Source organism: Lupinus angustifolius, chromosome LG01, assembly GCF_001865875.1.
Source record: "Lupinus angustifolius cultivar Tanjil chromosome LG01, LupAngTanjil_v1.0, whole genome shotgun sequence".
Taxonomy (NCBI): domain Eukaryota; kingdom Viridiplantae; phylum Streptophyta; class Magnoliopsida; order Fabales; family Fabaceae; genus Lupinus; species Lupinus angustifolius.
Window position 1 is genome coordinate 31771115 of NC_032009.1, and position 14872 is coordinate 31785986.

Below are 14872 nucleotides of genomic sequence, written 5' to 3' on the forward strand. Positions count from 1 at the left end.
TTCTGCAAATATTCTTGCAACTGAGGATTCATTTACATCCTATTTGTTGAGCACCTATCTATTTTTCAACTATTTGTTTTATCTGTTACAAAACTTATTGTTAAGCTGCATTTTACATAAATTGTGATTAACATATAACTACAATGTTAAAAATAAGCAAAATGATATTGATTTAATTGATTGATGCATGTTTTGTAGTGATAAAATCATTGTGAATTAGCATTACCATCTAATTTGTAGTGATAAAATCTAGATGAAAGTTTAAAGATGATTAGTTTGTTGATTTCAATAAATTTAGTTGAAGGCTGAAAAAACAAGGAGCTGAAGTGGTTAGAGATGATAAGTTAGTTGATTGAATTAGAAATGTTTGATGAAGTCAATCTTGGAAAGTGAAAGTGGTGTGTTTAACTGTTTATTATACCAAGAAGTTCATCCAAAATAAGAGTAGCTTCAAGATAACTTGAAATAAGGTTGGCTCACCTAACATGGTTTATATGACAGGTTGAAGCCATTAAAACACTAGTCTACCGTAAATGACACTTGTTGGGATGAATAATTCGGTTTCTGGAAATTCCTTACTGATAAAGTAAAAAGTAAAATATTACCCTTGGTTCATTACTTTATTACTAGTTCACTAAATTCCAGATATCTCTAGTATCTTCAGCATTAATGGAAGGAATTCCCTTTCACTAGTGGCTTAAAGTTTCACATTCGTGCCACTAAGTATTCTAGCTTACAAAGCCTTTCCAAGCTTAACAAATAATTTTTAAGCTAACGAATTATAGAAGTAGATTGTCGTGGTTTGATCTATTCACTACATGAGATATGAAAATTCTAAATCTATAGAGCTTTTGAAGCAATGTTAGAATAAACAAATTAAAGCTTCTTAAACTCTTAAGTGTTTTTCTTTTTGAGCTTTCTTTAAAATAATTCTTCTTTTAGCCCACATCTCTTCTCTTATTCTCTCTACTATATCTATACTACTACAATTTCTATAAAAATATTATATTCAAAGATAATTACAGCAATGGTTTTTTTCTACGTCCTTTCTTTAATATTAGTCACCACCTTGGTAAGCTTGAAAACTTGATACTTATAATGAGTTCCCCTTCAATCTTCTAAGGCTTCAACTATCTTACTTCAAACATCCTTCAAATATTCCGAGTGAAAGATTTGTTTAATTTTTTAATTTATTGAAAACTATAAACAATTATAAAATAAGGAGTGTAATATCTATGAATTGATAGTGTAAAGATTTATACATTGTCAATGCTTTGCATTACTTTTATTTAATTGAAAATGAATAGTGTATGATGCACTAACAATGCATACATCTTTTTCTCTAAAATAAGTTGTTGTTTCCAAATATTTTTGTCCAATTATGGAGAGCACATTTGATGTCTCAAAATTTGTCACATCGTGTGTCATGGGTTATGATTTATTGAAAAAAATGTATTTAAGTTAAAAATTTAAATATTTTTTGACCAATCACAGTTGATAACATACGAAGTGACACAAGTTATGGGCTCCCATAATTAAGTAGGCCGGTAGTGGCATGTATGGGTGAGCATGAGTGGGGTTAGGATGAGCTAATGATTATCCCTTACCCGACCCTAAATGTTGGTCGAGTCATTTTTTGAATCTAGACCTGACCCTAAACATTGATTGAGTTATCATTTAAACCCGAATCCGACTCTGAACTCGATTAAATATAATGCAAACTCATTTTAGATAAAATCTTTTGAACATTGTTAATTATTATGAACATGTAATTTCTAATTTTAAATTAATTATGTGTTATATTATTAATTAGATATATATTAAAAAAAAATTAGAGAATGAATGATACTTTTGATTAAGAATGTGTCAGTGCTCTATACACAATTGTATAAAGATACATACAAACCTGATTAATAAATGATCATGAGACATATCGGACCGAGACATATCGGACCGAGTCATATCTGATCTTTATCTAATCCTAAATATTAATTGAGTCTAATTTCTTAACTCAAACCTAGTCCTTGACCGGATGAAATCCAACCCTAGACCCAAGTGGTATGAAATACAAATATATTGGTGGTGTGAAATACAAATATCTCTTGCGTTGCATGTAGTTTACTGCCAAATGACATCATTTATATCGTCTCTTATAACATTCTCTGCACAAAAACACATGAGAGAGGGAGGATAGAGTGATTTGGTCAAGAAGATAACTACCATGATCATCTTGAAACACGCGAGATATTTCAGGACTATGTCATTTTCTCCCTCTATCTCTATTCCTAACTTTCTATTTATATAAACACACATGTCAACCATTCCATTTATTCACGCGCACTCTTTTTACTTGCTCCAAAATTTCAACCCCAACAATATCAACATTCTATTCCCTTGTCTTCTCATGCTTCATCCTCATCTTCCAACTCCAACTCTACTTTCACTTTCCTTTCAGGTAACTCTCTTTTCCTTTTTAATTTGCAGATATGATTATATTTTTTTTACTGTAATTGTGGAAAATTATGGGAAAATGCAACGTTAATTGAATATTGTCATTGGGGAGACCCCGAAACCATAATTTTGTGGATGCAATTATGATTGTGGAGACTCCAAAACCACAATATAGACTCCGAAACCGCAACATTGGAGTGCAATTGCGAAGCCTCCAAAACTGAAATATTGGGAATGCAATTGCGGTGCAGAAATCAATTTAAGATATCGTCCCTTCCCTTTTTAATACGAGTTCGGCTCCTCTCCAGGCAGTACATACCTAAGATTATAACACATGACAAAAATAATGTTTTAATGGTCCAGATTTTTGTTTTTTTTTTCTAAATTAAATATTTTAATAATATAACTCATCTCACATTCCGAATACTAGAGAGTCTAGTACGGGAGAAGAGTCTATTTTCCTGTCTTAAGCCATTTCATTACGGTTCCTTTCGGAATTTAAATCTAACTTCTGATTTTGTTAATATTCAATTGATTAAAATGTTTCAATTTGTTGAAGTTGAGTTCATTGTATGTTTTTTTATTATTAAATTTACATTAGCTTTGATCATGCATTACAGAAAATGAAGATAATCATATACATGCTTAAGAGAGAAACATGGTTGTTCTTGTGAAGGTTGTGATTCTTTTAGTCCTAGTAAGAGAGAAACATGGTTGTTCTTGTGAATAACAGTATACTTAATATTTGTTTGATAGATTGGATAAAATGTTGTAACCTAATGCTCATCTTTATACTAATAATCAAGGAGTGTAGCTCACTACTGCTAAGCCTAATAACTGTAATAATATTCTAGCAACACCCTTAGTATAGATAAAAAGGTCAATCCACTGGATGGCGCTCTTATGTAGTGAGCGTGAGACTATTTAGAGTTTGAATTTCTGACTTCTTATCACTAATCACTCCCTAATTGTTAATAGATTCAAGTTGTCCTGATCCAATTTTTAATTAATATCAGTTACCCGACCGACTTACGAGAAAAATGAAAGAAATTTCAACCTCTTCTGAATAATTTAGAGTCATCACTCCCTTTTTCCATTCAAAAAATTTAAAACTCTCTTTTATATCCAATTTGAAAAATATAGTCATTGAACTAATGTCGAGAGTTAATTATGGATCCCGAAGTGTATTAGCCCCTCACTTGTCTGCATTAAACCTATATGCTAGCTAATTACTATATTCCTTAAACTTATTTGATTAACTATTTAATTATTAAAATAAAATAAAATATTTTTATTAAAGTGTTTAACAAAAGTTTATATGACATCTATGTAATTTGGTGCAATGAGGATATCAAGTCTACACAGTTCTAGAGAAAAAATTAATTAATAGTTTGGTTTTATTTTTATTAATTGAGGCTCGAGGATAAGAAACACATTGTAGACTTTCCTACCGAATCTAAGAGATGACATATGCAACATTCATGACAGGACCACTGCTTAGTCTGAATAGAAAGCAAAAAGACAATGTTAACAATTTAAAAAAAAGATGACACTAGTTTAATTATTTTAAAAAACATTTAGTAATGTTATTCTAAATAAATGAGTTATTTTAATTAATTGAAAGGAAGTTAATAGCCAAAGGAGAACATTAATCAGGATCTGCCTCCCATTTTGAGAGATGACAAAGCCAATACTAATGATTAGTATCGCTTCTTATACCAAAATAGAAAGTAAGATACGACACGACCGCTTCAAAAATGTTAACTTTACTATTAATGGTTAATTAATTATTCAAATAGCAAAATATTGTAATTTATAAAAAATAAATCCATATATTAATTATTCTTATTACAAAATAATAATAAAATAAATAAAGGAATAAAAGAACATACATGTACACTAGCGATGATAGTATCTAAGACAAATAGATAAATTTAGATTTGGATTCTAATGGATTGATGAAAAGTCATCCATATCAAACTTAATGGATAAATTCATTTCACTCGTGACTTTATCCTTATGGATTTTGATGAATGAATATTCAATCCATTTGATTTTTATTTATTGGAAATAAAAACATTTTTGAGGAAAAATATTTTTTAAAAAATCGTCATTTCGATAAAACATTTTTTAAAATCAGTCTTTTTAAAAAATCACTTTTAAATATTCTTTTTTCTTTTAAAAAATGGTTTTAATTTGTTTTAAAAATGTTTTTTTGAACTTTGATTTTTTTTGCAATATTGTACAAGTATTTGACGTTTAAGGTTTTACATGTAAAGTTTTTAAACAAATATTTATATATGTTATGTACGTAAGAATAAACTTTTAATATTAGCTATATCCACATGTTCTACAATTGGCTTCAATTTAACTTGAAAAAATGCTTTTAATTTAAAAATTGATTTTTTAACTTTAAAAAAAAATATTTTTTTGCAATATTTTACAAGCATGTAATGTTTGAGGTTCCACATGTAAAATTTTTAACATACATTTATATATGTTAGGTACTTAAGAACAAACTTTTGTCGTGCCCCAGTTTTCTGCTGCACGACCTCATTAGAGTCGCCACTATATTTTTCCAGTAAAAATGTAGAAAAATCTTTTGGCCCAATGGTATTGAGTCTTGGACTTTGATATCAATGTTCGAGAGTCGATTACACACTAAGAAATGTATTAGCACCCTACTTGTCCATTTAAACGATACCATATTATATTAAATGGATTACTAATTGTGTTATTATTAATTATTCCAAAAAAAAAACTTTATTTTAATATTATGTGTAGAAAAAAGTTTGTTGGTTGGGTTAATTTTATCTCTTAAAAATAGTAAAGTTTAAAATATTTTTGAAAAAAAAAATAAGAGTGAAGCATAGCCCTTACGTCCGCTACCGCATATCATATTAAAACTTGATTAGAAATCCTAATTTTTGTTTTTATTTAAAACCCATTTTTTCAATATGAGCAAATCATATCCATTATGTCTGATATCACATCTCATATCTTAAAATTGTGGTAATGTAATTTCATTTTTTATTGACTCATAGATCTTTGTTTTTTTTATATATTATTGAATGAGTTTTCAATTGGTATATTATGGTGAGAAACTAATTAATTACTTATTTTGCTTCAAAATTAAATATTTATTAAAAAGAATGTTACAATGTGTATACGAAGAGTGTATTGTTTATACATTTATTTTTTTGATGTAGTTATAGTTATATGTTACAGTCATGAAATTATTATTACTAATGCAATTATTGATAACGTATCTCATAATGATTCCAACAACAATGGAATATTGCAACTCTCAAGAAAAGTGGTGCAAAAAAGTTAACCAATACCTAGCAGACAAGTAGGAAGTTTGTGTTAAAAAACAAACTCAAAGATATGACTTTGACATGTAATTGAAGTTTCTCTATCATGTATTCTAATGCAATTATACTTTCTCTTGAGTTTCTTTGTTTTTTTCTCATTTTTGTGTATGGGAGATCTTGGTTAGATTATTGTTTTTTGGTTGAAGATAGTTGTTTTTTTGATGATTGTGTGTGGAAGATGATGTTTGGAGAAGAAAATGATTGATGAGTATATTTTTTATTGAGAGAATGATTGAGAATTATTGGAATAGATGATGGATGAAAGACTTTCTTAATGAAATTCTTGTGGATTTGTGGTTGAGTAAAAGATGAATGAGAACTTGATGAGTGAGTTGATGGGTGGTTATGTGTGGGAGATTTTGGGATTGTTATGGATGATATGAATTCATTGTGTATGACAGTTTTTTTGGGATTGTGGGTGAAGGTTTTTTGGAAAAAGATAATGAGTGGAAGATCTTTTAGAATGGATAATTGATGGAGGATTTTTTGAAAATGAATGATTTTTTAATGGATTGTGATTTGTTAGACTTTTTTTAGAATGGATGATTGATGGAGGATTTTTTTTAGGATGAATGCTTTTTTAAAGGATTGTGATTTGTTAGGAAAGAAAAAATGGTGTAGTTTTCTCTTTTTATAGGCTAGGAATTTTAGCATATCTTTAAATCAAATGCAATCTCCTAATTAATTCAAATGAGAGAAAAAGGAAACTCAATTTTTACTATTAAAAAGAATTTCAAAATTTTGAATTTCATCATTAGACACAATATTTGAAAATTCAAAGTAATCAATAATTACAAAATGAATTTATAATATATATTTTTATATTTTGGGATAAATGTACTTTTTCAATTAAAATGCTCAAACAATTTTTCTTAGAAATGGTGTGGATTTCTCTTTTTATAGGCTAGGAATATTAGCACATGTTTAAATCAAATGCAATCTCCTAATTAATTCAAAGGAGAGAAAAAAGGAAATCCGATTTTTAATTAAAATGTAATTTTTCAATTAAAATGCTAAAACAATTTTCTTAAAAAATGGTGTGGTTTTCTCTTTTTATAGGCTAGGAATTTTAGCACATGTTTAAATCAAATGCAATCTCCTAATTAATTCAAAGGAGAGAAAAAAGGAAACCCGATTTTTACTAATAAAAAGAATTTCAAAATTTTGAATTTCATCGTTATGACACAATATTTGAAAATTCAAAGTAATCAATAATTACAAAATGTATTTATAATATATATTTTTGTATTTAGGGATATATGTACTTTTTCAATTAAAATGCTCAAACAATTTTTCTTAGAAAGTCTAAAATTATCTTAGCCTATGTTAGTGTAGGAATAATAACTTTTTCTCTAAAAAACCTAGATTTGGATTTAATTTTCATACAAAACTTATAAAAGCGTTGTTATTTTTGTAGGGTCGTAACAAATGTTTTTTCTTCCTATTTTTACCATACACATGAGAATTAATGAAATTTGTCATTGTAAACATTTTTTAAAGAATCGATTCTAACTAATAAGTGATCATTAAGTCACTTAAAAACTATTTTTAAATTTCCCTTTAAATAAAAAATGAAAATGGATAAAATATAAGTCATCATGAAGTTATTGATTATCCATTAAATACTATTTTCAAAATTTCCTTTTTTATTTTTGGAAACAATTTTGTGAGAGAATTCAATTAAACCCCGTTTTGAAATTCAAATTGAAATTTTATATGTTGGATCATTAAGCCGAAAAAAAACATTTTTTATTTGTTTATAATTTTTTTGAAAAAATGTATTTTGGGCCAGACAAAATTAGATATTCATAACTTTAAATACTAATTACATCCACATGTCCTATAATTAATCTCAATTTAATATAAAATTCAAAGTAAAAGTAAGAAACAATGCAAGAAAGTGCGAGTTGAAATAATGAATGAAATTCAGAAGCAGAAAATACCATTTTTTTAATATTTGTTTTTTGGATGGATTAAAATCTATCCACATGGATATATCCATGAATATCTATTGGATATAATTGATGAATTTAAATCCACCCATTACTAAGTTTATACATTAAATTATATCCATTTTAATTCATTAGCTATAATGTATGAATTTGGATGAATTTAATTTTTCTGTATTTGGATGGATTGTGTACAATTTTGTTTCCTCTATTCGATAGTCACAGATTGGGCAACATTGATAGAAAGGTGGAGATGATGATAGAGAAGGAAAAGCGATTACATAAACGAATGCTTATTCAATGTTGATACGTGTTAGAAATCGGTGGGTTTTTCGGGCAATTGGGACGTTGCAACATACAAAGAGAAAACGACCTCCAATCGAAGGTGTGGCTCAAATTGCGAGAGAATCGCGAATGACATTTGCCATATTATTGCTTGACGCATGGAAGCCAACAACAGTTGTTACATTTTGACGGGATAGACATGGATCTCGAGACGCAGCGACAAATAAGAACGAGAATGACACAAAAATTAAGGCTCAAATTTCTCTTTCTGATATTTTTCCTATTATTTATAGCGGTGCTATGTAACATCCATATTAAATGATTAATCAAAACTGCTGAGTTAATTTAAACAAAACAGTGAATAACCAAAAGTTTTATAATTGATGATTAAGAATCCAATAGTCAAAGAGAATAAAATTGCTTCCGAGACATCTAAAAAAATTAAATAACATGGTTTTTTTTAGTAAAAATATGTTTAATTTTGAAAATTACCAAGATGTCCTTTTTGGACAAAAAAACATTAATGACTTGATGAAGTCCAAAAAAAATATTGTAAATAATTATTTGACTGTATAAAATCACAAAATTATGAAAATACCTTTTTAGTTTTATTTTTTAGATAGAGTGAAGATCCATTTATTTCGAGAATACGTTTTTTAAACTTACTCCTCATCATATCCATCAATTTTGTGGATACTCTTTAAAACCATCGGATTTCCCTAGAATTGATGGTCAGGATAATAAGTAAGTTTAAAATTAGGTGTCATACAAGTAGACTTGTCAAAACTGGCCGACCCGATTGGGTCGGCCCGTTAACGCCCGAAACTTCATAGGGCTTGGATATCATATTAAATACTTTTTTATAGACTTGTGCTTTTTAGCCCTGACTGACTAGACTATTTTAAAACTGAGTTTGGGTCGGGAAGCCCGAACGGGTTTGGGCTACCCGTTTATTATTCTTAACATGCTATTTTGTTTAGCATACTAAAATGGCGTAAGATCTTTTAATTATTTTATGAGTTTTAGCCTTACCCAGCACAACAAGTATATGTTGTATAATATCCTCCATCTCCAACAAGTATCCCGTTGTATAATGCCCAAAGTCTTTTACACATTACCTCAATGGGAGGACACCTTCCTTTCTTGCAAGAAAGGATAAAATTGAGGAACCAATTTGTATAAGAGCTCAACCAAGATAGCTTCACTCCCATGCACCTTTCGAATGTTAATGGTTATCTTAAAAGTAGATCATAGTTTCATGGGAATGAGGAAACCCTTGTGGTTATAATGCAGTAATAATAATATTTGTAGTTTATTGTGCAAATATCTTTATAGTCTATTATATTTATAGTTCATTGTGTTACTCAAATATAATACATTAAGTCTATGGTTTTGATTGAATTGTGCATAACAAGTGTGTTAAATTTTTTTATACATTATCATTAATGATATATTTTTTCTAAAAAATATTAAATATATTAAAGTTTAAATAGTTATTTTTAATATTATGCGGGCCGATCCACCATAACTCGCAACCCACTTAGACCGGGTTTGTGTTGCAATTTGTTATCTATAAATTGTACCCGGGCTTTTTAGCCCGACCTGGTTTAGCCCAAACTCTATCAGGCTAACCCAAACCTGTCCGGGTAGCCCATTTTGACAGGTCTACATACACGTTATAAATAATATTCTTAGTTAAACTTTCCAATTTTTACTGGTGGATGAGAACCTTTGCAGGTAAAACCAGTGGACAGACACCAAGGCCTTAGAGCACAAGCTATGACTACACTCACTCATGGCAAGTCTATTGCTAGCAAAGGGAATTCTAATAACGACCCTGATCATATCCTTGTTCTTGTTCATGGTATCTTAGCTAGGTATTATATTAACATTGAGAGAATGAAAAGCTGCTTGAATAATTGTGTTAAAATTTGAGTGAAGAATTGGTATGAGCTGTGTGAGTGAAAAGCTAAATCATTGTTAGGTACTTTATAATTAGGTACTCAATTAAAGTTTTGATGAAAATGATTATGGTCTTCATTTTGAAAATTTCTTTTTTGCATGCTGCATAGTATTTGTTTTGTTGTCTAATAAGAATAGGCTCTTATGTCTTTCTTCCCTTTCAAAATGCCATACATGTCACTTTCTAAATGCCATACATGTCACTTTCTAAAGTGCCATTAGAAAACCTTTTTTAATGGCTCAAGGGTTGCAAAAAGTAATGTGAAGTAAATTTGTTTGAGCAAATAATGTTTGCAGCTCCATCAGCGTCAACTATTCTCCGGCCCAATGGTGATTTAGGAAAATCTAGAAGCTAAATACTTGGCTAGTATTTGGTGATCACAATAGAAAGAAGCCTTCTTGCGTCCAAAGGGTATTCGATAGTTTTTGTGACTCGCCAACCTTGGTTTTCTTGGAAAGCAAGTTTTCTTTTTTGACGTTAGACTGTGGTTTTATTCAAAAGTTTTGTTATTTTTAATTTTTCTAAAAGTGATGTACATGTAGGTATTTTGAAAGATTCAATTTTCTATTTAGTTGGCATGAGTGGGTCTATTATTTCTTTGCAGCTTTTCAACAAGTAGTTAATCAGTTCAGGATCCAGATATGTTATTAATAATACAATACCCTCTCTTGGTTAAGTGGATTCTTGTTTATGAATAGACTGCACTTTTTTCTATTTTCTTGTTAATTGTAAATCTGATTCACTTGGTAAAGATAGTAAAGTTATAACCTCACAATTTAGCAAATGAACATGAGAAAAGCGCCTTCCAATTTACAAATTTATCTCATTTTCACTGCAAAATATGCAGCAATGGATGTATGTCATATATTCACTTCTTTCCATCGGTCATTGGTTGTTCTTTAATTTAGTCTCATACAAAGTTGTACTGATGTTTCTAGTTTTTACTGATACAGCACAAGTGACTGGACATACGCAGAAGCAGAGTTGAAAAGGCGCCTTAGAAAAAACTTTTTAATATATGGTAACTGCATCTTGTTTTTTCTCTCTTGTGGTTCTATACATCATTTATGATAACAATGTTGGTCTTAATGTTGCATAAAGTTCTCTTTTGCGTTGCATGAGTGCAAAATTATTTCTTGAGCAGAAGTCATTTGAATTTTATTTTGATGTCTGCAGCAAGTTCGTCAAATACTTTCACTAAGACATTTGCTGGGATTGATGGAGCTGGAAAGCGATTAGCTGATGAAGTGAGTCTTGAGATATATACAAATTTAAGTGTCCAAACTTTGTTCTTCTAATTTCAGTTCAGGCAGTTTGAAGTTTCTCTTGAATCTTGTCATGTTGTATAATTATTGCCTTTCATCAAAGCAGGTCATGCAAGTTGTTAAAAAGAGGAGTAGCCTGAAAAGAATATCCTTTCTAGCGCATTCTTTAGGAGGCTTGATTACAAGATCTGCAATTGCAGTTCTTTATTCACCGGATACCTATAGTAGGGACCAACACTGTGATCCAGTGAATGGCGCTATAGAAAATTCTCAACGAAGCTTTTCAAAAGGAGGACTGATTGCTGGGTTGGAGCCAGTAAATTTTATAACTTTAGCAACTCCGCATCTTGGTGTAAGGGGGAAAGGGCAGGTCTGTTCTGAACTTCTATTTGAATGGTCTATAATTGATAATTCTATATTGCTGTTCCTTGTGTCGTCTTATTTTGATAAACTCAAAATTGTCTTGGCCCTTTGATGAATGGTCTAGATGGCTAATCTTCCAAAATCAACTCCATATAAAAGCCGGATATTTCATTAGCAATAGCCCCCTTAACTTCATTTGTTCTCTCTTTAATTGACTGAGTTAAATTTTGATTGAACCACTCTTTTTTATCAATGGATCTGCAGAAATTTAGTTTTTTTCTTTATTAGTTATTTCTTCGTTTTATCAATGCTTGCATTTACATATAGAAATTCTTTATTGCACAGGCATAGGCCTTTCATAGAACTTTGATAATAGAATTATAAAGAAGGAAGAGCATAAAAAGGAGGGAATTGAATAAGAGAGAGTGCTAATAAGGTTTGTTCAGTAATAGTTCCAGTGACAAGACCAGCTCACAGTAGAATTTACAATATCCAGAAAGAGACCATAATATTCAACATATAAATTTAGCTGGAGATATCTTGTTGAAATCATGGAAATGCTATTTAGAAAATAATGCTAATACATGAGTTGAGACCTCAAAGTTCGAATCAAACAAAACTACGAATGAACATATCCAAACTTTCATTCCTCCAACCTTCCATTTAGAAGTTTCATCTGTGCTCTTCATTTCACATTTCTCATCTAATGCATACAATTTACAGGCTTTAAAGAGTTTTAAGTTTTAACTGTTTACTATGCACATTTTTCAGCTTCCATTTCTGTTGGGTATCCCAATCTTAGAAAAGCTCGCTGCACCGATAGCTCCTTTTTTAGTTGGCCGTACTGGTAGGCAGTTGTTCCTTACTGATGGTAAACCCAACAGACCACCTCTTCTTTTGAGAATGGCTTCAGATTCTGGAGATGGGAAGTTTCTGCAAGTAAAGGAATCTTCATGTGCTTACTATTAGTCTTCTTTTTCAGTTAAGCAATCTGGTACTTAAAAAGATTTACGGTTTTGTAGATCTGCACTTGGAGCATTTAGATGCCGTATCGTTTATGCTAATGTTTCATATGATCGTATCCTCTCAGTATATTTTTCTGCTTTTACAATCTGTTTAGGTATATATAATGATAAGCTTATGGCTCTCACTTCCTCAATTTTCGTAATTTCTTTAACTTCATTTAGATATGGTTGGGTGGCGAACATCCTCTATAAGGAGGGAAACCGAGCTTGGTAAGGTGAAGATTATGATTTCTTCTTTTAGATTCTCTCAATTTTTGTTGTTATTGGTCTCCAATATTTAACACATGTAAGCTTCATATTCAATAGTTAGATTACAACAAAACTATACATCTGGTAAAATACTCAGAGAGTTAGAGTTATATACTTAGGTAGCATTTGGTGCGCTGACGGAATATGACATATTTGTTCTGTATACTATGTTTGATGGCCATGGAACAGAATGGGACATACTTGTTCTGTTTTGTGTTTCCATATCCTGTATGTTGAATTTTTTGGTTTTTTTGCATATGCTGTCATGTCAAAAACAGTAAGTGATTTCCAACCAAGAAATTTTCTGCTATGCCCAGTAATTGTTTTGAACAAAAAACGATGGTTAGAAAAAATTGAAAATTGAAACTAAGATGTTTTAAATATGTTGGTGGTGGCATCCTAGTTGGTCAGTGTATGTTCTGTATTGCAACTTGGAACAGAAATTATTAAAGTTGAGAAAAGAGAGAGATAAACAAGTGAAATGTGATAGATAAGTATTCATATAGAAGTGTTTCTAGAGTACTGATATTTCTATTGTATTGTCAGCCTCCTCGCAAATCTTTAGATGGATATAGGCATGTAGTTGATGTGGAATACTGCCCCCCAGTTCCTTCAGATGGCCCTCAATTTCCTCCAAAAGCAGTGAAAGCAAAGGAGGCAGCACAAAATGCACCAAATACCCAGAACGCTGTGGAGTATCATCAAATTATGGAAGGTTGATTATTATTGTCAACAGTAACATAAGACGGATTGTTTCTAATTGTGGACTGCATCACTTGATGCAGCTGCAATATTGTGGTTGTGGTGATTGCTATAATCGTATCACACCACATTTGCAATGTGGCACAATGATGCGACTACAATGCTACATTAGGCTGCAGCACAACCGCATCAAATTTAAAAATATTTTTTTAATCACAAAAAAAATTATACCATAATAATCACAATAACCACAATCTACATCACAAGAACAATTACCACAATCACATTAATCACAATCGCAATTTAAAACACGGCTAACTTGTGTCAATTATCTGTTCTGTCACTGTTGTTGTCCTACTAAGCCCCCTATATCTTTTCAACAGAGGAAATCATAAGAGGACTTCAGCAGTTGGGATGGAAAAAAGTTGATGTCAGCTTTCACTCAGCATTCTGGCCTTTCTTTGCTCACAACAACATTCATGTACTTCATCCACTAAACTTTGCTTTCAAGGATTATGGTATCATAGATTCAAGAGTTTTTAACTTGAGTACTCATCTGATTTCAGGTGAAAAATGAATGGCTTCACAATGCTGGTGTAGGAGTAATTGCTCATGTCGCTGACAGCTTAAGACAACAAGAAGCATCATCAATTTTGACTTCAAGCTTGTAACTAGTGTATGTAATTTCACATTGCCAGCATATAGTAGTTCTTAGGTGATTATAATGCAACTCAGTAGGAAGATACATCACCTTACCAATGAAAAAATATATGGTTTGTGAGTATTAAGGTGATTGGTATAGACATGAATTCTTATTTGTATTTTTCATCCTATGTATGTCTCTAGCATTAGTAATGATACTTTGGGATGTATTGTTATTTAACTGTCTATAATTTTAAGTTTGAGTTGGGACCTTGTAATTTTTGTGAGAGGAAAGGAAAGGAAAAAATGTTGAAATTGTACACTCGCTCTAATGTTGGGTCTGAAATGTGATTTTACCCACATGCAATTTGCTTTTGTTGTTATGTAGATATACCACAACTCATTGAATGGTCTCCATTTTCACATGCTGGAGTTGATGTTCTATAACTTCAATTATGCATTGTAAGTGTTGGACAATATTGTGACTGAGGAGTCTCTAACCACCAGAGAATTTTATTGTTATTATGGTATGAGAAAAATGAAGAGTCATAAGTGAGATATCACGTCCTGAATCATGACAAACCTTAAGACATTAGTTTCATGA

The 14872-nt window shown here is 30.6% G+C and overlaps 1 protein-coding gene across 3 annotated transcripts; it reads left to right on the forward strand.

The window, feature by feature from the left end:
• LOC109360503 lies at positions 2147-14728 on the forward strand. 3 transcript variants are annotated; one of them, XM_019605464.1, is made up of 12 exons: positions 2147-2455; positions 9797-9936; positions 10976-11043; positions 11199-11269; positions 11394-11657; positions 12422-12585; positions 12673-12728; positions 12838-12890; positions 13471-13639; positions 14010-14107; positions 14193-14306; positions 14657-14728. In XM_019605464.1, the coding sequence occupies exons 1-11, from the start codon at positions 2312-2314 to the stop codon at positions 14295-14297; spliced, it is 1332 nt and encodes a 443-aa protein (XP_019461009.1). In that variant the 5' UTR covers positions 2147-2311; the 3' UTR covers positions 14298-14306; positions 14657-14728. The 3 variants fall into 3 exon arrangements, with proteins under 3 accessions (XP_019461009.1, XP_019461018.1, XP_019461000.1); XM_019605473.1 differs by having other exon boundaries at positions 14564-14667; XM_019605455.1 differs by lacking the exon at positions 14657-14728 and having other exon boundaries at positions 14193-14451.

Bases quoted from the DNA above. Each gene is read 5' to 3' on its own strand.
- LOC109360503 (XM_019605464.1), top strand. From the start codon at position 2,312: ATGTCAACCATTCCATTTATTCACGCGCACTCTTTTTACTTGCTCCAA. The intron at 11,270-11,393 runs GTGAGTCTTGAG...TCATCAAAGCAG, and splicing joins GAAAGCGATTAGCTGATGAA to GTCATGCAAGTTGTTAAAAA. The intron at 12,891-13,470 runs GTGAAGATTATG...TTGTATTGTCAG, and splicing joins GGGAAACCGAGCTTGGTAAG to CCTCCTCGCAAATCTTTAGA.